General features: G+C 36.8%; 1 protein-coding gene across 3 annotated transcripts; it reads right to left on the bottom strand.

Annotated features, from left to right (window-relative positions):
* Nucleotides 1–594: 594 nt before the first annotated feature.
* Nucleotides 595–25,393, bottom strand: SYCP2 (synaptonemal complex protein 2). 3 transcript variants are annotated; one of them, XM_053958679.1, is made up of 46 exons: nt 25,222–25,393; nt 24,437–24,481; nt 23,684–23,824; nt 23,317–23,445; nt 22,037–22,141; nt 21,455–21,479; nt 20,696–20,781; nt 19,770–19,858; nt 19,212–19,246; nt 18,455–18,597; nt 18,324–18,376; nt 18,063–18,108; nt 17,783–17,878; nt 17,350–17,410; nt 16,656–16,804; nt 15,769–15,843; nt 15,164–15,322; nt 14,355–14,454; nt 13,759–13,877; nt 12,823–12,883; nt 12,667–12,724; nt 12,328–12,464; nt 11,937–12,034; nt 11,587–11,705; nt 11,317–11,347; nt 10,978–11,042; nt 10,815–10,872; nt 10,138–10,193; nt 9,582–9,630; nt 9,291–9,465; nt 8,838–8,908; nt 8,290–8,469; nt 7,387–7,570; nt 6,718–6,965; nt 6,435–6,605; nt 6,149–6,313; nt 5,678–5,768; nt 5,006–5,167; nt 4,579–4,706; nt 4,290–4,384; nt 4,109–4,208; nt 3,633–3,691; nt 3,239–3,317; nt 2,766–2,822; nt 2,321–2,422; nt 595–1,192 (listed from the first exon to the last, which is right to left on the bottom strand). In XM_053958679.1, exons 2-45 carry the CDS (start codon nt 24,458–24,460, stop codon nt 2,354–2,356), a joined length of 4,401 nt encoding a protein of 1,466 aa, XP_053814654.1. In that variant the 5' UTR covers nt 24,461–24,481; nt 25,222–25,393; the 3' UTR covers nt 595–1,192; nt 2,321–2,353. The 3 variants fall into 3 exon arrangements, with proteins under 3 accessions (XP_053814654.1, XP_053814653.1, XP_053814652.1); XM_053958677.1 differs by lacking the exons at nt 595–1,192; nt 23,317–23,445; nt 23,684–23,824; nt 24,437–24,481; nt 25,222–25,393 and adding an exon at nt 1,207–1,321 and having other exon boundaries at nt 22,037–22,083; XM_053958678.1 differs by lacking the exons at nt 5,006–5,167; nt 23,317–23,445; nt 23,684–23,824; nt 24,437–24,481; nt 25,222–25,393 and having other exon boundaries at nt 22,037–22,083.
* Between the last annotated feature and the right edge of the window lie 1,419 nt (nt 25,394–26,812).

The raw sequence follows: 26,812 nt of genomic DNA, 5'->3' as shown, positions 1-26,812 counted from the left end.
TTGGACAACCAGAGGCAGAAATGTAACAATGTACTTTGATGTTTAGCAAACAAATGGTTTTAATACTTTCTTGACAGTAAGAAGAAAAAAGTTACTAAATGCTAATAACAAAGCAAATAGAACTGGTTGAGAAAAATGTAAAGCCAGACATTTTAATAATGCCTGACATGGAGAAGCACCTGAGGATTACTCAATACTACTAAAAAAATACTTGTGAGAAAAATAACACATTGATAGCTGGGAATCACATGTGATGAGACAGAACAAAATGGTGAATCCACTCACAAGACAAACATTTCTCTGCAAGACTCTGAAGTGCTGCCATTCTAGAGAGTCATTCAATGTTAAAAACTTCAAAAAGGCATTCTTGGTCCTGTAGCTTCATTGAGATGATCTCCATGAAGTGTGAAAATAATAAAATGCAGGCTGTCAAAGTGCTTGTATAGACTACTACTGAATTGCTGTGAGGTGGGGAACAGCCCCCACAGAGTGTCAGTTCTGTCCCAGGTGGGGATGGAATCACAGGAATTGGAGCTGCTCCTGGAGAGACTGTCAGGCAGGAATGGAAGGTAAGGACACACAGTGCAACACAAAGTCTGTGTCAGTGCAACATTTTTAATGTTTGTCTTACTTCACTATCAGCTGAAGACTTGAATGAGCCCATCACTTGATCCAAAGATGTGTTTTTTCCTTTTTATTGTAATTTTTTAACTTGCTGGCTTTTCACAGAAATAGGTAACATCATAACTAGCCTTTTAACATACATATATCTATCATTTTATTATTAATAATATAGGATTAATTCTTAACAACAATATAATGATAGTCCAGGTGCAATATACAAAAAGGTTAAACAGAAAGGAGAGCAAAGTTTCTTCCGCAGAAGAAGCATTTTCAGTTTGAGATGAGCCACTGTTAACTACAGACTAAACTTGGCTAATAACCCATGTACAGTATGTTCTGTTTAGCAGTGATGCACACTTCCACTGGCAATAAATGATATAAAACACATTAAAATTATGTTGAAAAACATAATAAAAATATAGTAAGGGTAACTTGGACCAGGTTTTAAATGCCAAACACTGCCCCTGAGCTGTGTCACTGCTGCACCTGAAGCCTGGGGTAGCTCTGAGTGGCTCCGTCCTCTCCACGCTCTGATCCTTCCTCAGCCAGCCCGGCCTCTGCTCCGCTCCTGGGGAGGCACAACCAGTGACAATTCCAGAGCCACTGAGCCCTGGCACTCAGCACTGCCTGCCTGCTGCTGGGGGGGCTGTGGAGGTGTCTGGACACTCCCTGGGCCATGGACTGTGCTCAGCTCCTGCTGGAATTTGGGATCACACCTCAGAGGGCACGTTCGGCTCAGGGAGGCTGTTCTTTCTCCCAGTGGGACTGGGAAACAGGCCTACAGTGCACAGCTCCTGTCAATAACTAAAAACAAGGCTGGAATATTATTTTTCCCATATGGCCTCACTGTATGAAAGAATTCGGGCCTTGCAGTGCACTTTTAAAACCTTGTACAGTTTAGAGACAAGTCCTGTTTCATTCAGAACAGTGGAAAGAAAAGTTTAACGTCTCTCGGAGTCCATCTAGTGGAGATCACAGTGAGCACAGGCTCAAAAAAACCCCAAACCCCACAAAACCAGAAGCTCAGAAAACATTCATAGTCTGATGTAAATGGGATGAGTGGACCAAATTATTTACTGGAAATTTCACTGTAATTATTTCCAGAGAGACAACACAGCCTTGTGGCTTTAAAATTCTTACCCAAAATATTTGCACAGCAGCTTTATCTGACTTCTGACTGATTCAAAGCAAAACAACAATGGCATTGAGTAAAAAACCCAACAGACACCATCTGTTTTTCTTGACTTGTTTAATAGAACTATTTGCAACACAGTTCCAACATAAGTGTTGAGAGTGTTCTCTCAGAAAATCCTGCTGAAGTCTAACACCACAGATTAACAGGACTGAGATCAAACCAGGTGGTTTGGTCCCTAAATAATTCCTGACTTGTATTCTGGATCAGACCCAAAACATAGATTCAAAGTGAAATTCAAAGTGATTTCTCTGAAAGTCAATTAAGTAACCTATAAAAAATTTTAAAGCCTTATTTTAAAGTAAGCATGTGCTAAAAATAAAATGGAATATTACATTTTAGCAGACTCGGTAAAATATTTCCAAATCTCACAGGTAAGTCTTATCCACACAGATTTTAGTATTATTAAGGAAAATATGCTTTCATTACAGCAGTGTCCTTGAGTATGACAAAAAAAAAAGAAAAAGTTACCCAATTTTCCATTACAAAAGTGTTTATATTCACCTTGAATTTCAGGAAGGAATCTGAAAAATCACTTCAGAATTCTGCCTTTGATTGAAACAAGGTCTGCAATCCCCTGCGAACGTTACACAGCTCCTCTTCTTGCTGTACAAAAAAAAGTTATATTTATCACTTTTATCGCTTTTATCACATGCTTTTGAAAAAAGGCAGATTTTATTTCATGTATTGCAATCCTGGTGCACTGTACATGCTGCTTAGACTATCAAAGATGATACTTTTCAACATTAAGACAGAAATAGATGAGTCCATTCACATCTCCCTATGGCTCCCATCACTCAGGTAAGGTTTTAAATATAGCAAGTCACTGACATTTGCATTCTGATTAACTTTTATTTTTGATAGGGCACTAGAAATCAAAATTTTAGTAATTTAGTGTTCAAACTGCAAAAAAAAAAAATAAAAATGAGGACAAGACAAATTTATTTACCATTTCTTTCAGAAATTTCTCTTGGAGTCCTTTTATGTCTTCTTTCATCAGATGCATCTACAAAAAGACACTGAATGCATCTCCTCTGCTCACAACTGCCACCACATTTTCAAGGAAACAATGATATCCCTAAATATGTCATAACCAAGAGATACAGAAGCACATGCAGCCACCTGCCTATAGAAAAGGATGTTTCAAATTTTTTCTTTCTTGGATGAGTAACACCAGTACACAAAGTCACAGAACACAGAATAAATTCTGATAACTGCACACACCTTGCAATGGGTGAAATCTAGGCATAAACACTGGATATTGTGAAATTAAGGGACATTTTACAGCAAAAACTAAGAAAAAATACTATGTATCACTAATACAATGTTGAGGATAAAATCTTCAGGGGAAAAAGTCAATACTGGTATCTGTGGGTACAACTAAGGAATTATTACAATGAGCAAAACAGAAGTTCACTGTACCTCTGAAGTAAAAACATTTTCTTCACAGCCAACAGAATGGTAGATATTCTTTTCAAATGAAGTTTTAAGAATCTGAATTCTAAAGAAATAAAGGCAGTTCAAACAGCTTTGCTACATAAGAACTTCCTACAAAGAGCACAAATACATCCCATTGTTGGGAGTCTATTTGCATTTAAAGCATGGATAAATATCCCCATCATTGTTACTGCTGGAACAGTCCCTCAGCTATGTGGAGAAGTTTAGCTGGAGAATAACTATGTGAACATTTTAATCTCATTTTCTCATCAACCAGCTCTCTTTTATGGAAGAATTGCAGAGAGAAGAGAAGTTGTACTTATCTCCCTTAATTGAACAGAACACAAATTTCATCCCAGGATTAGTGAACCCTACTGACCTCTGCTGCTCATTTCTCATGTACATACTAAAAGTGCGGGAATGCTTTTTCCAAAAGGTCTGGAAAGAAAAATATGAAGCGATATTAATCAATGGGAACTGATTTTCCAAACTAAAAGTCATTAATTTCTAATATGAACAAAATGACAACCACAGACTCAACACAGAAGGGGCAGGAGTTACACAGCCCCCACAGGAGCTGGAAAAACCCAGCCCATTAAAGCACTTGTAGGAGTTTATTGCAGGAGGAAAAATATACAGGAGTTCATATAGTGGACACATGTAGGAAAATACTGAGTGACCTTGGGATTCTAAGAGCATCCTGACAACCCCAAATGCATTATTTGAAATTTGACCCAACTGGAAGCAAAAAGGTACAAGCTTTGAAAATCAACATTAATGATATTAAAGATGATGTGAATGATCTACAGATTCCACAAGAATTCCCTTTTACCCATGAACAACTAAAATACAAACCGAGAATTCTTTCTCCATGATTTTCAGGGACTGAGAGTCCTTTTCAAATTTCTCAAGCTCCTCAGTGAGAGTAAAATGAAATTTGTCCAGCTGCCTGATCCTACCAAAACAAACCAGGTTACTTGCAAAAGGTATTCACTGCATTTTAAGGATGTTTTAACAGAAATCTGCCATTACTGACCTGCATTCATGGAGTTGGTAACTCATTGTTGCCAAATGCTGATGGGCAGCTCTCAGTGTTTGCTTATTAAAATTATCCATTTTCCGGAAGCGGTTCTAGGAGGATGTTTTAACATGAAATTCAGATTATTTGTACTTTAGGAAAAAAAAAACCACAACAACCTGTAATATGTTCAGTACTGCTTAATATCACAACAAACCCCCTTCAAAAAATGTAATGGTGTGGTGCAAGTCAAGCTGTCACCCATGTGCTCATGTACTGCCCAAGTGATGCACATGAAGGGTCTTGCCTCAATTTTCTTGGTAAATTCTTTCTGGAGCTGCTGACAAATGCTGATGGTTGAGCAATCAGGCTTCCAGAATTCCCCATCCAAACCAGACAGGTCATTTACAGATTGAGTGGAGACCCTTTCAGACACTGAAGAGAACAAAAACATAATGTCAAATTCAGTATTATAAAGTCCCCAGTCTGAAGTTAGCACAGGGCCTAGGACAGCTTTTGTTCTATATAAATTAATGTCATCAATTACATTAGAAACCAGTTTCTATTTGCATATCAATTTTCTGACTTTTTATATGGATCCAGTAGCTAAATATTTAGTACTTTATTCTTTGTTTTAATACATAAAATGCCTTTTTATGGATATTCTATTTCCTTGTTAAAACTTGAATTTGTCACATTATTTTAGAACTTTGCACTGTCAGTCCATGACCAACCTCTGCAAGTAGCAGCATCATCTGTTTTAAATAATTTTTTTGGCTGTAAACTTATTCTTCTCCTCCCTTTCTTTTCTTCTTCTTTGCTTGTTTCTGCCTCATCAGAGCTGCCTTCTGTGGCACTGTGATAAGTTCGTTTGAGGAATGTTGCTACACTTGGTCCTTCAATAAACATGGAAACAATGCTGAATTTTAGCATTATTTTTAACAATGAGATGGGAGGATAAAGAAGATTTTATTGACACAATGGATGCAAACTCTAGGAAGATATATCTTGGCCTTAGAACATGAGAATTATATAGAAATCAATAACCATTACATTTACAGAGGGCACGTTCAACTGAACAATGAGCATGTCTGGGATGTTTTCTGATAAAACCATTACCCCCATTTTTTTCCCAGTATCAGTAGGAACATCTCTAACTTTTTATCTGGAGTGCAACTAACTCTTTACTAAAGCTGCACTTTGGAGCCTGATTTCCAGTTTTTTTGGGAAAATTAAAATAGCAGAGAAAACGAGAAAAAAGAGTAAAAAATGGAATAATACTGAAAATATATAAAATATAAGAAGACTTTAAAAGTTTGGCCATATTATTATGCCAAATAAAACATTTTTCTTAACCTTTATGGAGGCACTTAGGAAGTCTTTTGCTTTAAATTAAATGTCTGTACCTGACTCATTCATGGGGGAATAAGGTTCTCTAATCCAAGACTGTACTCTACTCCTGCTGGAAACAGACAGTGGGGATGGTGCTACACAATCCTAAAAGAAAAGTCACTGATTTATTTATTAGCCTCAAAATTAAATTGCTTTGAGAAGTGTCCATCAGGAACTCACATTTATGTTGTGAAAAAGAATTTATTTTTTTATTGAAAGTCAGTAAGAGAAGATTTACTTCCTGTTATTTTTTTTTAAATATGAATTGTAACTGATCTTGTTGGGATATAATTCTTTCATTGTATCTATATGATAAACAATTATCTAATTTATCTCCAATATTTAAAAATTAACTATTAGCAGGTCCCAAAATCTGTGTTAAATACTGAGATGCATTTCCCTTAAACCTCAGCACCTGGAAACAGAGATAACAGAGATGCCAAGCTGCAGCTCTCTTCTGGAGAGCAAGGAATGCACTAACTCACCTCTTTACTTTTAGTGAGAGGTTTGGTGGGATCCTGGAGTTTGCCTTTAGCACAAAGCGTGTCTGAAAAGCAAGACTGGGGACTTGAATCCTCATTATTCCCTGTTTCCAGCACAGCTCCCTTTGCATGTTTTCCACTGTCAGCTTTATATGCTGTTAGGCTGAGCTACACATTAAGAAAAAAAAATGTTATTGAAAGGAGATGTCCCTTAAATCTCACCACCTGTAAACTGATAAAGCCAAGAGCTGCAGGTCTCTTCTGAAGAGCAAAGAATTCAGGAACATACCTCTTCCTTATTTGTGGGGATAGGTTTAGTGATATCCTGAAGCCTTCCTTTAACAGAAAATGTGTCTGAAAAGCAACGTTGGAAACTTGAATCTTCATTATTGTTACAGGTTTCTGCTGCAGCTCCCTTGGAATTTTTGCCACTGACAGTTTTATATGTGGTTAAACTGAGCTGCACATGAACAAAAATCCCCAAACATTATTGAGAGGAGAAGAAAAAACAGTTGGCAGCTAATTGAACAATTTCAGTTAAAACAACTCTAGAGGAAGGTTAATGCTCTTACCAAAGATGCTTCAGTTAAAACTGGTGAGAAGCTTTTTCTTCCAAATGTCAACTTTGTAACTGCTGTCTCAGGGGACTCAGTTACACCCAGACTCTGCATACTCTTGTTTTGTGCACAGAAATTACTGGGAGAGGTTCCTTTCTCAGAGTTTAGCATCTCCCTGTCTTCTGGTGTTGACTCCTGCAGAGCAAGTGACCTCTCACTGGAGCTGGGCTCTGGACTGGCATCTCCTGACACTCTCTCAGAACCTGGGGAACAGTTCCTGCACTGTCAGCACCAGCAGTGGGACTTACACAAGGGCAGCCAAAGCCCCACACTGCTCCCTGCTCCAGCCCTGGGAATTTCCAAGTCTCAGATGTGTGGAATTTGGCACAGGCCTTGCCACACTTCCCCCTTCTCCCTCTGCCACTGTTTCAGCAGTACCAGATTTGTTCTAACACTGACATAATGTGTTTCTATATTACCCTGATGTCAAATAACTGCACCAACCTACAGAAGTGTTAGTGAGATACTAATACAACTCCTTAAATTATGTGGAACAACTGGAATTATGGGATATCTCAATTTAAAAGCATGAAATAAATGTTAAATTGTACTGCTGTGATAACCCTCAATTAACCTCCACCGCTTGTTTCAGTACTGCTAGAAATTCAAAGTGAAAACACCTACATCTCATTGTCTCAAGGGAGGCAGGGCTCTCAGCTGAAGGCATTTCCAGCTCCTTCTGCTCTGCAGAGTTCCTGGATTCAACCAGTGCTTTCTGCACATAGCTATCCACTCTCTTTGGCTCCACAGGTACAGTCTGCAGTACCTTTGGCTGCTTGCAATCCTTGTTTGGCCCATTCATATGTTTCTATTAAAATATAAAAGTTATATAAACATCTCTGTAACCACAGTGGCCATAAAAGCTGATAAAGAGAGATAGAGATTTATTATCTATATACCATTGATCAAGCAGAAGAACCATCAACAGAAGTACTTAAATCCAGAAGCAGATCAGGTTTCCCAACATCAATAAACATTAATTTCTTTACCTCAACACACAAATGTCTATTCTTATGGACTACTTAACTACTGGAGGCAATCACTGATGTTTCAGGATTTAATGAATAAAGTTTATAAACCTTTTTATATATATTGACATGTTATGCTAAAACAATTAAAATGTTTTAGCAACCAGTGTTCCTTTACTGAAAATCCATTTGGATATTCAGCAAAGGTATTGACACAGCATTACCAGCACAACATTAACTCAATAAAATTTGGCTCATTAAACCCTCCCAATTTAAGGACATTTTCAAAATACAGCACACAGTAGTTCTCTGCAGCAGAATAAATCTCATAAATAGAAAACAAAATCTATTATGACTAAGAAGATTATTTAAGACTGATTTTCTTAGCAGCTCAATACTCATAATTTAAAAAGGGGCAGTATTAAAACAAATAAAATAAAATTAAATTTGCTTATGTTGGATACTTTAAATTCAGGAGTACCAAGTAGAAAGCAGAGCACAATTTACTTTGAAAAACATGGCAGGAATGGATTTTTAATAATCAAGTGGAACTGCACACCTGTATTCTGGATTTCTCCTCCTTGGAGGTACATGCTGGAATCCTTTCTTCACTCTCAGACTCAGAACTGGAAGGCTCTTTGTAATTTTTTGTTGCTGCTGCTCTTCGAGGGAGTTTTTCTCTGGTGGATTTTACTATCATTTCATCTGTTTTTGAATCCTGGGGTTTACATTTGTTTATCTTTGGAAGAGTAAAATAACCTTCAGTTAACAAGAATGATCAATACATACATAAGATAAAATGGCAGATAACTTGGTTTAATTTCTTGAAACTAAAAAGGTTTTACTTTACCAAAGCTCAGAGAATCCAACCATGAGTCTACTAAAAACAACACAAAATGTACAAAATCATTCTAACTCACTCATGACTGAAAAAACATCTAAATATTATATGAAAAGAATACAGTACTTGAAAAGAATAAACTGTATTTAACAAATTATCTGGGAGAAATGTCACATATTTTTGAAAAAATTATTTTAAAACAGTTTCTGGGGGGAATGAAGAGATTTTAATCCATATTAAAATTCTAGTTACAAATTTATGTTTACCTTTTTCTTATTTGTATTTTTGCCTTTAGGTTTTTCCATGTGGAAAGCAGGTTCCAAAGATTTTTTTGCTGCTACAATACAAGAAGGTTGAAAAATCAGGAAAATACTCAAATGTTTGACATTAGTTTCAGCTGTAAAATAACAGAATCACTTTCTTGCCCACAGATGGATTGATTCAGTAACTGCTTTCAGCCCATTATTTAGAAAATGTCATTTTTTAAATTGACAACAACTTGTACCCATCCCATCCTTCCATAGTTTTCCACTTTAAAATACAGAATTTATGTAAATCGATCTTTATAAATTATTAGAACTAACTTGAAAATTCTTTATTCTTGGAAACAAAACAAAAATATATTACATTTACAACACAGCACAGGCCATGCTGTGCACTTTGTATCTATGGACAAACTTATTGCACCATTCTTCAGAAATAAGAAAAAAATGTCTTACTTCTGTCTGTGCTCATTGGTTTCCCTGATTTTTTACTTCTACTGTAATCAATTATCTTGGCTTTAGGTTTCCTCTTGGATTCCTGCAGCCAACTAATCTCTGTCTTGCTGTCATCCCCTCTGTTTTCAGTGTCCGAGTCACTAAAGAGATGCTTCTTGTCTCGATTGTTTCTCGTCTACAAAACCCAAAAAAGTTCCTAAGTTATTGATTTTTATACATAGTCTGCTTACATAACTGGAATTTAAAGGCAGGAGGACAAGCTATGCTGATCCATAAAAATCTGAGCCTTACCTTTTTTCCTCCCTTCCCTTCTGTGCTGGATTTATTGATGGTTGTGCTCCTTAATTAGAGAAATAAAATCCATCTTTAAACGATACATTTTAAAATACTTGTTCTAAAGCTTTCTACTATTCCCATGATATCTGGATTAAAGATTCAAACAAAGGTACCTACTTTTGTTTCCATATTATTTTGGGATTACCTGTTCACCTTAAACCCTAAAGGTTGTGTTTGTTTCCCAATTATCAGTAGGGGTACACAGTAACAACACAGCCCTTTCCAGGAGGATCATTAACCAAAAACCATCCTCCTCTGTTCAGGAGTTTCTCTCCCTGTAGTATTCCATGAGGAGAACTATTTCCTTCATGGAACACATCCTTTCCTTTTTAACACCTTCCCAAAGGACCATCAAGGAATAGCCTACGAGAACACAGGAATGTTTATTGCTTAAAAAAACCAACACAGCCAAGATATTCTTGCCAGGCAACATTCCCTGGAATATTGTGACTGCCTGCTGGGGAGTGCAGCCTGTACTAGGATAATCAGCAATCAAAACAGAACATCCTACCCTCTTTTGTTTGTCTCTGTATGAACACTCAGTTCAGTCACATGCAATTCTTGGACCTAAAAATGCAAATAGATAAGAAACAAATGAAGGTTTTCAATGGTTATAGAATCTGTACAAAATTAAACAGGCCACCAGTCAGTAACTGCTAAGGAGGTTTTTTCCCTTAGTTATTACACTCAGCAATTAAGGGTCATTAATTTCTATCTTAGAATTTATTTAATAGAGTTGACATTAAAACCAACAGCAACTGACTGAAGCTTTCAGTATCTCAGAGCAATACAAGAGTTCCCACCCACTTACTTCACAACCTTCCCCAATTCAATCCTCTGAGCCACAAGAAACAAAACTATCTTTTATCATCATTAGATTTTCGTTTTGCTCAAACACCTGGACAAAGATCTCTTTAAAATGGGGATTAGAAAGATGCCAATAACTTTTTCAGGATAATTTAAAATAATGATACTCCTAACACACTGTTTAATTCTTAACTCAGGAAAAACATCATCATAGCCTGAAGTGGCCAGAATCTTAAGACAGAGTATATTGCTCAATATTTGAGAATGCTGGAGGTATTTACAAGGCAAACTTTCTCCCCCACTTAGTTCACTGATATAATTTAATTTTTCAGATCTTAATTATATTTTCAGTATAACATAGAAACTTCAGTTATTTCTTACTCCAAGCTTGATTGTAGGCTCATCAAACCCGCTGATGTTAAAGTTGTAGACATCATCCCTGTCAAACAGACAGAGATCAATTTTGTGACTGAATTAAAGAACATTTCACAGAGTCAGGTGTGGGTAATCAGAAATTGTGTTTGAAAATGTTGTAACTACTTACAGAACATGACCAGCAGTTATATTAAGAAAAGAAGCAGTTTTTAGGGTCCTGTCCTGAACTTCTTCCTATCCATAAATGAAAAGTTAGCTCCTCTGTCAAATTTGGACTGTGCACTCATAGACAGTGTTATCTCAAAAAGCAACTTCTTCCTCATGAAGATAATCAGGTTGATTAGCAACAGTTCAATATGGCAAAACATATCTGCAGTCAATGCATAATTAACATTAACATCTACAGTTAATATTCAGTGGTATTTATGAACTTTCTCTTTACACATATTGACTTCCACCATGTATGTATATATTAAAAACAATTCCAACAAAAGCACTAATGTGTTACCTTGGAGATCCAGGATTTACTTAAATGTGTCCTAAAAATAAAGATACATTTTGTTAAATGCTAATTAGAATATATACATTAGAATACTGCCTATATTAAAAAAAATCTCATCAAATCCAGTAAATTTATGCATGCATTTAAATACAACATCAATTAAAAGATGGATTAAAAGAGCCCAGGTCCTTTCATTTATCAGCATTCATGGGTACATCACAGAGACAGCCAGAGGCACACAAAAATCAGCACAAAAGGAAGTAGTTCACATCATACCTGTTAAAGCCCAGGGAATCTCTTGCTTTGCTCTTCTCATCACTTTTGTCTCTGTACCTGTCACTGATTTTACTGATCAGTGATTTGGCTGCATCTGCCATTTCTTTAGACTTTGGTTTCTATAAAAACAGTTTAAGACTCAACATTCAACAGAAGAACAAAGATGCAAACAGAACTTCAGGTTCCTAAGAACCCCCTAAAATTCATTAAATGTCTCCTAATGGATTAAATTACATCCATTTGAAAACCATTTTCCCTTGCATGACAGTAAACCCACCAGTTTTGAAACACTGAAAATTGGACAATTCTCTTAAATGCTAGTGGAAGAAACAAAGGTAAGAACTTCTCACTGTCTTTGACTGTTTTGGATTTGCAGTCTCTTTTCTGAGGAGAACATCAGGGTCCTCTTGTGCAAGGTCAGAATGCAAAGATGTGTCAGACACTCTGGCTGAAAGAAATGTTTTAAACCATGGTTCAGTATTTTTCCCTTCTATATTTAACAGTTTCAGTTCCAAATGATCAAAACTCTGACTCTCTACTGAGGATGAGATCAATTTAATTTTCTTGGTTCTGTTTTTTTCATTTGTTTATCTGGAGAGGTACTTCAAAAAGCTGAATAAATGCTTTTTGTTTCACAGCTCTTTCACTACCAATAGTAATAAAGGGAAAAACAATCATCACTGCAATTAATTTCTCTGAATCTATTTTTGAGAGTAACAGTTGACCAAGTGTGACCATCACCTGGATGGGATGCACGTGCCAGTGATAGATTTGGCTTTTGCTTGTCCCCAGTTGTTATATTCTTCTCAGGAAGAGGGAATGTTCTTTTTTTCCATGTTTCAGTTTTATCAAAAGAATTCTCCAAAAGCCCAGGCAGCCTAACAAAGACAACACCATCCTTCCATCAGAACTTGAGTCTTAATTATAATAAAAGTCTATAATAAAATAGGAAAACTATTATATCTTAGAGATATCAAAGCATTTTACATTGCAACAAAATATCAATTTCTGGTAATGCTTGAAAATTCTCCCTTCAAAGTGAGTGACAACAATGACTTGGAATTCTTTTCCAGTACTTACAAAGGTTTGTTGCTTTTCCCAACTGGCTGAGAATCAGGAACAATATCTAACAGTTCATCTAAATGAAACATTAATTTGGTGTCAATTATTATGGCAAAAGAAAAAATTAAAATAATTTTAAAAGTAAGGACTACCAAAGCTAGTAAAATTACTTGCCTAAAGTTTGCTTTTTTGTGGCCTCTTGTACAGTTTTTATGACTTCTTCAGAACGCATTTGCTACAGTGGAATGTCACCCAAAAGGAAATATTAGTGCAGGACCATAAGCAGTACAAGCTCACAAACTTGTGCTTTCTCTAATAAAACATGACTTTCTTATTCTCATTTCATGGAAGTGCTGTTCTAGTACCTTCCCATGTATTTTTGCCTCATTCCTGGTATCTGACTTCCTGTTTCACAGAATTAATTGTCTACTGTGCATCTCTGTCCACTCTAATAAGCACAGGAAGTAACACTGCCACTTACAGCCCACAAAAGCCAAAGAAATGCTCTAAACAAAACATTCTGTACATGAAAGCCCTTTCCAAAGCATGGCTGTATCAAAAAATGCTTCAGAGTCCCATAGCCTGGGGCTTCACCTGGCTCTGAGCAAGGCAGATATTTACAACATTTATGTATTTTTGCTTCATAGTAGTGAATGCCTGATCAAAAGTGCACTAAAAAACCCAATGTTTTAAATGCTGCAAGCTGAAGACATGAACATTTCACAAGCACAGCTGAATGTATTCTGTGTTTTATGACTATTTCACTACTGCATAACCAATCAGAAATTATTGCATGCACCTTTCTCCTATTATACACAAAGGAAGAACTGAGGCTCCAGAAATAGGAAGTTAATTCTGGGGTCAGAACTGATGAGTGAATGCAAATTGGGCCTAATTTTGTTAGAGTTCAGTCTGACTTCAAACATGTTAAACCTGAATTTCAGAGGGCAAGAAAATATAATGCAATAAAGTCAAACATACTAAAACATTTTCTAAAAGTGACTTGCTGCCTGTAAAACTGTACCTCTTTAAAATACGGATTAAGAACAAATTAGAATAAAAATTAATATTATTCTAAGAAAAAGACTTAGCTACAGAGGACATGCATACTCCAGGAGGTTCCTGACAGAAATTCTTTGTTCTGCTCTCATTTACTGTATCATTGTCAGACCTCTTAGTAGAGCTGGTCATTTCCAAAGGCAATTTAAATCTCCCTTTAAAAGGAGTGGCTGAAACAAAACAGAGATGTTTTATGGATAATGGATATGGATAAATGGATAATTCCATTTATTCCAACTCTGTTATGTGGAGATTAAGAGCCCACTGATTACGGATGTATGGAGGCAGAAGCAAAGCTTGTTACAGGCTGGCTCTGGTAGAAAATGGTTGGTTTCTATTTAAAGACTTCACTGTAATATATTTTTACTGAGTTCTCAGCTGGGTCCAGCACCAGCAGTTGCCTGACAGCTGCAGGAGAAGTGCCAGGTGACCCTCAGCTGTTGGGAAGGCAGTGCAACCCCTGTCCCACACCCTGTCTACGGACCAGGAGCAAGTGCCCCATAAACATTTCAAGTTTTAAGCATCTGCTCAGGAGATTTTATCATTTCTCCTTTTCATTTCCAGCTGTGCCAAGGATCACAGTTCATGCCTGAGTGTCAAAGACCATTTATAGTGTATTTTTACCCTGAAAGCACTTGCAAACTTACATGTGCTGGCAAAAAACAGTGAACTCCTTGTGGACACACTCGTAGTTCCAGGAACAAGCAGAGATGCTTCAGACACTTTCCTTTTACGGGATGGAGTTATCTTGAGGAACAGAAAGAACTTGAGCATAATACACTGATTTAAGGATGACAGCACAAGAATTCAGAAAATTTATTGCCAAGAGTCTCTTGAGACTTTCCATTATTGGAGTGTCAATTGCTGCTGCTGCAGGCATCAAGGTAACATTATTTTTATGCAGTTATAGTTCAACAAAATATTTTTAAACTAAGATTGATGGGATTTGTTTTCTAAATTAATTCAATGAAGTATGGGGCAAATCCTGTCCCTTGTACACCAAGGGATTCCCTGGAGATTCTGCAAAGCTACAAACTGAGGAGAAACAGGTTTATGAACACACTACTGCCCCATGAAGACATGGTAACTGTTTCAGTTTTTAGCCCCTCCCCAGCAGTCTCTGAGGCCATACTTGACTTTTCCATACTGGGACATCTGAGCACATCCTCAAAACCTTCTCTTTAAAGAGAACTCTCAGAGCATCATGGTCTAAAGATCACTAACAATTCCTTTTTATGTCTGTCACATTACTGTAGTTTCAAAATACTAACAAGTTTTTAGCAAAAGGATTTTTCTAGCTTAGTGTCAAGTCATAAGAAAAACAATCAAACTCTTATGACAGTACTAACTATATTCCAACTGTCATATCTTGGTTTAGACTAGTAAATATTACAAATATATAAAGCAACATGCATTTTCTCCCTACTCCTTTTCTTTTTTTGACAATCCTACTTACCTTGGAGGAATCACCTCTGAGTTTTTCTTGACTGTTATTTTTACTCTGAGTCTTCAAACTTCCAGGAGATTGTGGAGCTTTATATTTACTGAGTTTCTCCTCCTCCTCTCCAGATTTTTCTTTGAAACCTGGTGACAACTGACTTTCTGGTACCAGAACCTATAGAAGATTTTAATTTCTTTTAATTTGTATGCAGTATTTGGATTTTATAATGTTCTATTTTTATACAAACACACATAGCAACTTCTTTACCCCAAGTAACACATCCCCCACTGGAGATTCTAATAAACCTCAGAGATTACAAGACTTTTAGTTTGAAAAGCTTCCAACTTAATTGCTATTTTTGTTACAAGGACGGGTTTTCAAGTAACCATGCACATAAAAGAACTTGCCCTGTGCATATTTGTCTGTTTTATTCTATGATTTGGATATTAATATCTCCCCAAAAAACCAATACATGCATGCTAGACACCACTTGCCTGGCTTTAGACTCATTGATACTTATTCATATTTTAAAGTCCTTGTTTTTACTGTTTATAAATTATGAAAAATCAGACTAATTAAACAAACCCAAGAAACCATCTCAGCAGACTGAGGCAGAATACCTGTGATCCACTTTCATCAAAGACAATGTGGACAGTTGTTTTGGCTACTGATGCAGACTGCTTCTTGCTGAAATCCTGCAAAGGGATATGTCAAAATAGACACTTTGCTCTTTTTTTAAACCAGAAACAAAATATTTAAGTGAGAGATCGTAAGTGTCTGAAATCAGATTACAGAGGAAAACATACTGTACAAATTCACAGCAGTTTCATCCCTCATGAGTTCCTCAGTCAGACTTCAGGACAAGGGAGTTTGTTAGAAGCAGAAAGAAGTAAGGTATGGCTTGCTAAAAATGTTTTACTAAATGAGTAAATTCATGAATGTTAATTGCACTGCAAAACAAGACAGCTCATGAATCATTTCTGAAAGTATTTGTAAGCAACCAGGTTGGGTTTATGGAAAATTAAATATGCAGATTTGACATTAAGGTATGGTGTTCTCTTTCCAGCTTGGTAATTTTTGTTGCAATTCATTTTTAATCTCGGAATGAAAGAACCATTTCAGGTGATTGAATCCAGCCCTGCCAAGCCCACCACTAACCCATGTCCCCAAGTGCTGCCACATCCTCATGTGTCTTAAATAACCCCAGTGTTGGGGACTGCACCACTGCTCTGGCAGCCTGGACCAGGGCTTGACAACCCTTCCAGTGGAAAGATTTTCCTAAAATCCAACCAAAGCCTCCCCTGGTGCAACTTGAGGCCATTTCCTCTTGTCCTTATTAAGCATCTTTCCCAAAGCTTAGCATATGATGCAGTTCTGTAGCAGTGATGTTAATGAGAAACTCTTGGTATGGAGAGCTACCAATAACCACAGCTGGAACATTTAAATGGCAATGAGACATCGAGTTTGAATCCATTTAAAACTATTCAAAAAGGTGTTTAAATCTTACCTTACATTTATGAAATCCATAAATCTTTATGACCACATCTTTGATTTCCAAGATAGAATCAAAACATAAAAGAAATTTCTCTCCTTGAAGAGCACCCACACTCATTGGGCTTTTCAGATCTATTGTTAATAATTTCTTTGAACCTTTTTCTGGACAAAAACAAGATTTGAAAATCAATTTCATTTCATTTTAACAGCATCTCATATAATCTTTGTCAACACATGACACATTCTTTAGTTCAGGTAATTAGATCAGTATTTTATTTAATTCCCTCTAATCTACAATAATTTTATTAGCAAAACAATTCAAAATTTGATATTTTAGAAATACTTATTCTGTATATTATTCCACAGAATTTTCTTTGAAGGTTACATACTATAGCTGCAGACAAATGATAGGTATTTACTGTCCTAACAAGTTCAAAAGGAATATTGTTACCTGTCATTATCTTATGCCTTACTTTGTACTGAAAAATTTCAAGACATGATTATTAAATTCTTTTCCTAAAATCACACCAGCATGCCCAAAGTGCAGATGTGACTGCAGTGCAATTTTGTCCCTGTCCAATTCCTACAATATTTTAAGTGAGAATTCTGCCTTGCTAGAATTAAGTCAGTACTTTAAGATTAATCAATTTGAAATTAGATTGAAAATCCAAGTTAGAATAAAAGACCCCATTTCTGAGTTCAAATACCTTCCAGGCTGTACATGTTGACATCTTCTTCTTGTATAATGACTGTTTCCCACTGCTGATCCTTATATGAAAAAGACATTTTGAAAGATAGGAAAGTATTATATTACAATGAAAAGAAATCCAGTGATCAAAGTCATTCAGTGAGGACAAATTTCCAACTTTTTAAACCTCTGTTACACAGAGTGACAGAACTTGTGCTTCACTATTGCTCGGTATGAACGTGTTAAACTATTCCCAAACATTATTAGGAAGTCATTACTGTGAAATTATTTTATCTAAATATCAACAAAGCTGGATTTTTTTAGCCCCATCAACACTGGAATGCACACCTAAGTTCAACATGTTGAACATGGGGAAATAAAATCTGACACACTCCAAGGAATGTGGATTTGCTGCCTCAGGACAACCCAGTGGGAGACAAAACTCAGCTTACTGCATCCTCTGCTGCCACATAGAAGGAAATACTTCTGCTGCCAATGTTGAAATCAATCCAAAACTCTTCCAGGTTTTCATCCAATGGTATCTGGAGCTAAAACAAAAAGAATAAGATAAAACAGTAAGAGCAGAGAGCTGATTACTACCAGCTAAGAAGCCTCATGTTGGTCTGAACCCCTGACAAACTTTCAGTCCATGCCTATTTGTATACTTCTGAAAAAAATAATTTTCTTATTTTTATCTCTATTTTTCCTTAACTAGAAGGCAGAAAACCTTACCTCATACTCATCAAGAGCTGCTGATAAACATGGGAATGTAAAAACCCTGTAAGAAAAGGATATTTTTTCAAGTATTCTACAGTGCTGTAAATAAATTTTGCAGATCTGAACATAGCAAATGGATTGTGTTTTCATAAACTTTAGAGACTTAGAGATCCCAGCAACCAAAGTAATTTTTACTCCAAGGAAGTAACATGAAATTTAATCACAACATAAAATCCTAAAAAAGAAACTATATTAGCATAAAAAAATCAGTTTTACCTTCTTTTGTCTCCAAGCATGCCATTCACCTGGTTAAGAAATTTTCTGCAATCCTATTAAAACACAGAAATTTCTTAAAGAATTGTAAAATGGAAGTTTCCCTCCCTGGAAATATTCCTCATGTGACTTACAGTCTCAAACTCCGAATCTTTAATTCCTTTAAATGCAGTGGACACAAACTCCATGGGAAACCACTGGGAGGCCAGAACTCTCCTTTGCTTCTCTGACACCATTCTGCACAGAGCTTCTGTGATGGCCACTTGTGTGTCATAGTCTGCAGCACAACATAATGCACAGCAGGAGCAGATTTAAATAACTACTGAGGTGGAAAATATTATCAGGAAACTGGGGTAAGCAGTGCTGAACATAATCTAGATCCCATTAGATCCAAACATGTAACTCGTGAAGGATAATTAGAAAAAGAAGTATGGGAATAATGATTACTAAAGAAGTTATTTTTCAAAATGAAACCAAACAAACTTTCCAGGACTGTCAGAGCCACAGAGGTGTTTAAACAAGAGAGAAGTTTTCAACTTTCATCTCTCTGAGCTGGGAAATTGCTGGATACCAAAGTGATCCCTGAGGGAAGTTACAGTACTACTACCCATGGCCACAGCTCACAGCCTCAAAGATTGGCTTGTTTATAATTTTTCCTATTTGAAAATTTATAATTTTTCCTTTTGTTCTAGAAAACCAAAAACTTCAATGAGTTTTCCATACATACAGACAGAAACATTCCAGGCTGCAGACTCTTTTCATGCAGTATTTATATTTTTCAGATAACCCTAACCATAACATTCTGCAGCTTCCAAATGCTTTCTCTGGTTCCTTAATGGGTCTGCAGCTAATTTTTAAGAAGCACAATACTAAACTAACTCCCATGCTCACCTCCAGCATCCAAAATCGTCCTCCCCATTTCACTCCTGCCAAACAAAGGAACATTTAATCAAAATGTGACAGCAACACAAGGCCCAGAGGAAAGGTTTATTATAAACTTTCAATGTATGAGACAAACCCCTGATTCCATGGAACTGTAGGACTTTTAAGGGGTAAATACCTCTGGGAGCACTGCTTGGGGACCTGAGTCACCTGACAGATACTATTTTGATTCCATTTGCTTTTCTGAAGTGCTGTAAAACGATTTCCAGTGTGAACAGCCCAACCTTCCAGTGACTGATTCACTGCATTTAAGCACATCCTTACAAATAGGAGTCCAATAGTTTTATGACAACTGGGATGGGGAGAAGCCTGATTCAGACTGGGAAAGAAGAAAATTCAGGCTTCTAATGGAGAATAACCCATGAGAATACCTGTCCACTGAGAATCCACAGCAAGTGCAGAAGTTGAGTTAAACAGGGACCAATCTGCACAACAGCTTAATAAAAACCACCTCCCAACTCTGCAAATGAGGGAATGACATAAAAATTATACTGAAGGATCATTTACATGACAAGTAACATCTCCTTTGTAGAAAGTATCTTTTTCCTGGCATCTTGAGGGATCTTGTCAAGCAATAAATTCAGTTTTTTTATTACCTAAAAAGAGTGGAAAAAAGGGAATATAAAGTAAGTTTGTTAAACTTTGAGTTATTCTTATTTTGAGCTCTTGTAAAGAATTTCATACTACTGAAGAAAGCAACAGGCTTAAATAACTACAAAACAAGAAAAGACAACAAGTTCTACATGGCTTTAAATGGTATTTATCTTACTAAAACAACCTCAATTTCAATAAATTACTTTAGTTTCAATGGGAACAGTAGTTGTTCAACAGTTGTTTCTTATTTGCAGGTTTAAATAGAGAAAATCTTCCAAAGCCAGAATTCTGTCTGCAGTTGATTGCTGAGCTAAAGTGTACCTTAAATTAGCATTAAAAAGCCTTTCCTTTGGGGATGTAGCTTTACAAAAGACTTTTTTGCAACTTTCTCTTTCTTTAGAGGGAAAATCCCCTGAGAACCTGAGGTTACGAAAACAGGAGAAATTTGGAGAATACTGGAAGGAATGCCAATTTCCTGTAAGTGACTAAAGAATTTACAACCAACAACCTTAATCCTATTTCTGGCACTTGTGGAGCTCATTTCTTCCTATGCTTTTATACAGCTTCCTCACCAGAACGTTAATATCACTGTTTTGGAATTTACTCTTAAAAAAATCCCACCAAACAAACAAAAAGCCCCACAACAACAGGTCAGCAATCTGAAAAACCCCAATATATAAACAACAAACATTCCCAGAGAAACATTATACAATCCTTCTAATCCTAGAGCACTACAATATTCTCTTTTTTTGTAGCATCTGCACAATTAAATAACTGTCTCCACAAAGTCTGTTAACACACTAACCAGGAAACTGCTGCTTAGAAAGAAGGATGTTTACCTCCTGCTGAACATAAATATTAATTCTTGCATCAGTAATGAGGGAACATGTTCTCAGAACAAAGTTTTCTAGTATTTGCATTTTACCTAACAAACAGGAAAGAAAGAAATCAAAGAGTTGTCAAGAGTGCATGAGAGTGCCCCTCATGAACATTTGGGAAAGGATTAATTTTCATTTAGAAATAAAATACAGTGTGTCTGTCTTTTTATAAAAGATTAGTGATATGTAAAACAGAATAGTTACTTCAATTTATAGTAACCACGTTTCTATTCCTGTGCCTCACTGTGTAATTCCCCTGGGTAGGAGATTATTAATTTTTTTACATGTAGTAGGTCAATCCTATAACTCAGCTCTCTGAAATACAACCCAGGTGCTGGAATTTATCTCCCCAGGGCCAAGGAAATGAATCTTTCTCTTTGATCATGACACCAAACAGGCTGTGGGGACTTCCTCCCCAGTGCCACACTGAAAGGTAAGGGCAGGGTGGCAATCACAAGGAAAAGGTCAATAAGGAAGGATCACTGGGCTGTGCTGAGCTGTGACAGCACCTTAGAAGCAACTTCTTTTAGAAATAACTCAGCTCATTTGCCATCTCAGAGACTTATTGTGCTTTTTTACTACCCACAACAGCAATTCACAAGGACATCTGTCCATAGAGAAACCCCCAACTAAAGCTCATGCCACAGGAATGAGAAAAGTGGTCCTTTGTGTGTTCTGAAAGATACATTTTAAACTCTCATTTCTGCTTTTTAAGCTCACCTTCAGGTCTGCTATCACACACAACCTGCAATAAAAAACCCAAAACAAATAATTTTGATAAAGAAAATATCACAGTGTAAAAAAAAAAACTACGCAACATGAACTCCAAGGAAGTAATCAAAAAGCATTTAAGAATTTGAAATTATTTTGTCCTTAACAAAGAATCTAAGAGATGATCCCTACTAACAAATGTGTTTTCCCAAAATTATATTTCAGTTAAATTTACTGAAATTATTTCACCGATGACAACAATTTTTATGAAGAGAAGAAAACTCACAGATCTTATAAACTGGATTAGCATCCCAGTAATGGGTGTAATCAAAATTTGATCTAGATGAAAGTTTTTTTTTCATTCAGCATTTACTATTACTGTTTCTTTAAACTTTATTTCATTATGCCAGCCATGAACAGAAATTAGTATGACTACAGCAAAGTGTTTAACCCAAATTATTTCTAATCTATTTCAGAAGTCATTGTAATGTTAACTTGAGGAAGATATTAAATAGAAACATATTTAAGAGCCTTTTATTGCTAAACTAGTAACAATAACTTGGACAAATTTTATTATCAATGTATTTTTACCAGCAACATGATGAAGAAATCTTCAGCCAGACTTGTAACCATTTCATTCTTTTCATTTCCTCTGAGGACCAAAATTGCTTTTAACTTTTCAAACCAGTTGACCATGTAAAGGGAAAAACAAAGGTAAATCTATTTTAATAGCCTGGAACAGGACCATGGTTTCTATTATATTTCAGTAAAACTATAAAAACTCTACAATGATTAAAACAACAACAGCATCCCCACTCTGCTGAGCAGATGTTAGCCCCAGACTGAAATTCTTCACTCAAGCCAAACAAAATTAGGTGATTTTAAGGACTTTTTAACACAAAAACTGGAGATCTACTTTGACACCTGCCACCACAGACAAAGCAGCTGAAAATTGATAATGGATGAATGGAAGTGTGTTGTTTGATGGTGTTAATACAAGCATAAAGTTATCACCCTGGTTTTGTTTATTATTAAATTTTGTTTATTATTTTGGGCCCTTGTAATGTATTTCATACCACTGCTATTGCTTAAGCAATAGACTTAAGTAACTGCAAAACAAGAAAAGACAACGAGTTCTACATGACTTTAAATGGTATTTATCTTACTAAAACAACCTCAATTTCAATAAACTACATTTGTTTTAATGGGAACAGTAGTTTCTTATTTGCACTTTTAAAATTATTATTATTTTGTTATTGGTTATTTTTTTATTATTAAGCAATTGAGAAGGCAATTGAGTAACTCTCATCTGATATTGCCATTAATTTTCTCCAGTGAAATCTCTGGTGGAAGCAGAAAGGAAGTGGTGTCTGCTGTTCAGTTTTTGCTGAGTTACAAATGATTAATGTATCTAACATGCAGGTTAAAATAACACCAAAAAATCAGATTAGCACTAAAATCTGTTGAAAGAGCACGTAAAAAATCACTGCTGTGGGAATTAACAACAACAAAAAAAAATACCAAATGGCACCAGGCAATTCTAATTCCTGAGTCAAAAGCAATATAACAAAGCACATGAAAATATATCATCTTGTTTCAATTGCTGTAGGCATATCTAAATTAATTATATACTGCATGATTTGCAAAACCTTCACTGAGCTAGAGCAGCATCCCTCTATAAGGGGTCACATGACAAAAAGCATTTAAATATGAACCATTTTTGTTGCAAAGTTATGGGAATTTCTTAATTCTGACTCAATCAAGGACCAAATCAAACACTGAGCTGCTCAGCACTGAGGCATTTCTTAGGCACTTTATTCATGTTTATATATTTATTTAGAAGTTCACAGTTGCTTTATGGTTTTACTTATCCTTCCAACAAGACCGTGTTTTATCATTGCTGGGAGCCCATCTTCTCCTGCTATGCTCATTTTTCTCCCACATTTCTGAACAGCATTTAGTAAAGTAGAAGTGCTTTTGACTTCTTGTTTGTCAAGTGCCTGAAATCAAAATTACAACATAAGCTTTAGTGTGAAGTCCCACAAGAACCTGTAATTTAATTAAACAGATGCCTTTTTTGTTCTCAAAAGCCACCTTAACTGCAGCTTGAAGGGGAGATTTCATTAATAAAATTTATTATTAAATCAGCTGCTGGTGTCAATCAAGCCAAATAAAAAAAAACTTTTTCACCCTCTTCCAAAGATGATGTAGATGATTTTGATGCAATGATTACATTACCCAACACAGAAGCTTGTCCAATTTGTTGACAAACTGTTTGCTGCATTTGTGAGAGACATTTTCACATTCTTCTGTGGCCAGAAATTGTTCTAAGGATTGGAAATCCTTTTTTCCTGTAGCTTCATCAATTAACTTTTCAAGCTGTAAGCAATATACCAAAGCAACTATATTACTGTATGCTTAACACTGATATAACACATTTAATTAACACAGATTTGATGCAAGTTTTACACAATCACCTGCTGCACTTGAAGCAAATACTCTGAATCACAAAATAATTAAGCATAAAACCTTAAGTACAGAGTACCCTATCTAATACATTTATCTTGCAAATACTTATGCGCTGAGATTTTAATTATTTGCTTTAACTGGGTTTTGTTTCCTCCTATTACAACTAAATTCCTACAGAAGTGTTTGTTGTATTGATGCCCCTTACTTGGTATATTTAGTATTTTACACTTCTGAGTTACTTGATCCATTTTGCCCCTTTATTCTTTCAATTACAACTGGATTTCAACATTGTGATCTTAAGTGTCACCTCAGTTGATTAACCTCTGCCAAATGCATATGATTTATTTTCATCACTAGCAATTTCCAGTTCCTCTTGCTTTCCACTCAGCTACTTTGCATTAAGCCATGTCAAAAGAAAATTTCTTCTTACCACACTACACTGCCAAGCTAAAGACTTTCCTTGCAATTAAATACTAGAAATTAAAACAATCAATGCTCATATCCTGTTCCATCAGCACATACCTTCATCTCACTCCTGGCTGGCATTTTTGCAATTCACCAACTCAGCTGCATAAAAGGGAACAATCATCACACTTTAAAGAGGTTTTGCAAACACGTTGAGAATCAGTCAAAATACATTACAAACTCCAAAGTTTGTCAGTGTATAAACGCTATATAAATGCTAATTAAGCAGCTAGGGATATAAGGAAACTTTCTTGCATGGATAAACAATTGCTTAAAGCAAAGGAGAGGAAGCAATGATGAGTTTGGTGGGACCTGAGAGGACCCTCGGGATTTCCCAGCAAGGAGGGAGCACTGAAGGTCAATACCAGGTTATTCAGGACAGGTGAGTCAAAGCAAAACTGCATACAGGCCTCGCCATAAAATGGTAAATGAAATCATTTAACACAAATATAATAAATGACGCAGGGAAAAAAACTTCCTGATTATGCATAAAGTGATGGGTTCCAAAGTGCTTGTCACCAGCTAAAAGCAACATCTGGGTAACAGAGGTTTCTGAAAATAGCATATTAATACTCAAGGGTAGGAAAAATATTTGTTTTGTGGAACATTTAAGAAAAGCAACAAATCTGTTCATGCTTTGTATGAATTATTTTACACCAACCAAACGATGTGCAATCAAAAACCTGCAGCTTTGGTCTCCCTATCCCAGACATTACACAGACAAAACAAATGGTGATTAAAGATTGGGAATGATATCTATAGAACATCGATGGGGAACAAAGCCTAGCTACTCCTGTACTAAATAATTCAGAAATAACAAATACAGGGTGATTTTTAATTACTTTGTCCAACACAAGAACACAACGGGCCTCCTCTGAGGCCCGTGTTGGCACCTCACAGCTCTCCTGTCTCCGGCCCGCTCAGACAGCCCTGAGGAGGAAACAGAATTCCCTTTTCCACACAGGAGACCCCCAGGCCCCGCGGGACGCTCCTGGCGCGGCGCGGCCTCACCGCCCTCAGCCGCGCGCCCTCAGCGCGGGCCGCGCCCCGCGGGCCCCGCCGGCCAATCAGCGCTCGGCAGCGCGGGCGCGGACCAATGGCGAGCGGCGGGAGGGCGGGCCCTCAGCGCGGGCGGCGGGAGCGCCCTCAGCGCGGCGGCCGCTGCTGCTGGGGCACCGCGCGCTGTCTTTGTCTACAGCCGCTGCTTAGAACCGATTTCCGCGCACACACGGAAATTGCTGGGCCTGACTGGCTAGACCAGTGTAATCCATTCCTGTGCTTAATTTAGAAACGCTTTCACTGCCCGAGTAAGTGCAAAGACACGCTCGGTTGCAGACCTGCTGTGGGCAAAGGGCTTCCGCTGACGTCTGTGGTGTTTATTATGCAGGGAGAGCTGGATAATGTGCTTAAGTGGAATCCAGCCGTGCACAGGATAATGTGCTTAAATAGAATCCAGCAGTACTGGATAAAGTGTTTAAATGGAATCTGACAGTGCCAAAGGAGGGCTTTACCTGTACTGGTGTGCTATTGGTGTATATTACCATATCACAAATACAGATGATAAAATTTATCATGAATCTCACATACTCCAAAAGAGTATTGAGAAGTGTCTCCGTTCACACCTGGAATAAGCAGCAATAGTGGAGCATCTAGGAGAGAAGCCACCTTTCACAGCAGGTAAACCTGCAGCAATTGTAAATAAAATAGTACTGCTGATTCCCTGAAACAAGATAAAAACTCAATACTATAAAAGAAAAAAAAAACACAAAACCAAACAAAAACAAACAAACTGCACAGAAAGTATTTAATATACCACGAGATGTCACTGTAATGCAAGAAAATGACAAATGGTGTGAAAAGTGGAGTATCTGCACTGAGGAGCTGGGAGTGAGCAGTGCTGAAGCAGATTTGTAAAACAGCTTTACTGAGAAACCTCCTAAGGACAAAACTTCGCCTGAGAAACTTTAAGCATCAGAAGTTTTCTATGAAAACTGAATCCTCAATTGTGCTTTCACTATATGAAGCAGAAATAATCGAAGCCAGTTTGAACTCAAAGTTTCCCTTACCATGAGCAAACACAGCGGCTGAGCCTGTCTAGCCTTACTCATTCTATAGCAAAAGAGAAGTGAGACAGTCCAGAAGTGGACCACACACTTTCCTTCCTGCAGTCCACACTGAGATTACTTCAGCTCATTTCTCATTCTGTAACATTAGTCTGTTTTGTTTGGTTTAGCAGAAGGGAAGTCAGAGAGAAGTTTCATTGAGTTATGCATTAAACAGACCAGAACCAACAGTGAAATTATTTGGCCACAGTCATTTCAGACAAATGTGAAAACACCAGAGAAAATGGAACCAAAACTCTTTAGGGTAGGCTAGCACTATTTACAGGGACTCTTATTCACTACAGTACCAGAAATATTTATCCTTATTACA

The sequence above is a fragment of the Vidua chalybeata genome, chromosome 17, assembly GCF_026979565.1.
Source record: "Vidua chalybeata isolate OUT-0048 chromosome 17, bVidCha1 merged haplotype, whole genome shotgun sequence".
Classification (NCBI taxonomy): domain Eukaryota; kingdom Metazoa; phylum Chordata; class Aves; order Passeriformes; family Viduidae; genus Vidua; species Vidua chalybeata.
Note: the sequence above shows the minus strand (reverse complement) of the source record. Positions and strands in the feature narration are given on the sequence as shown.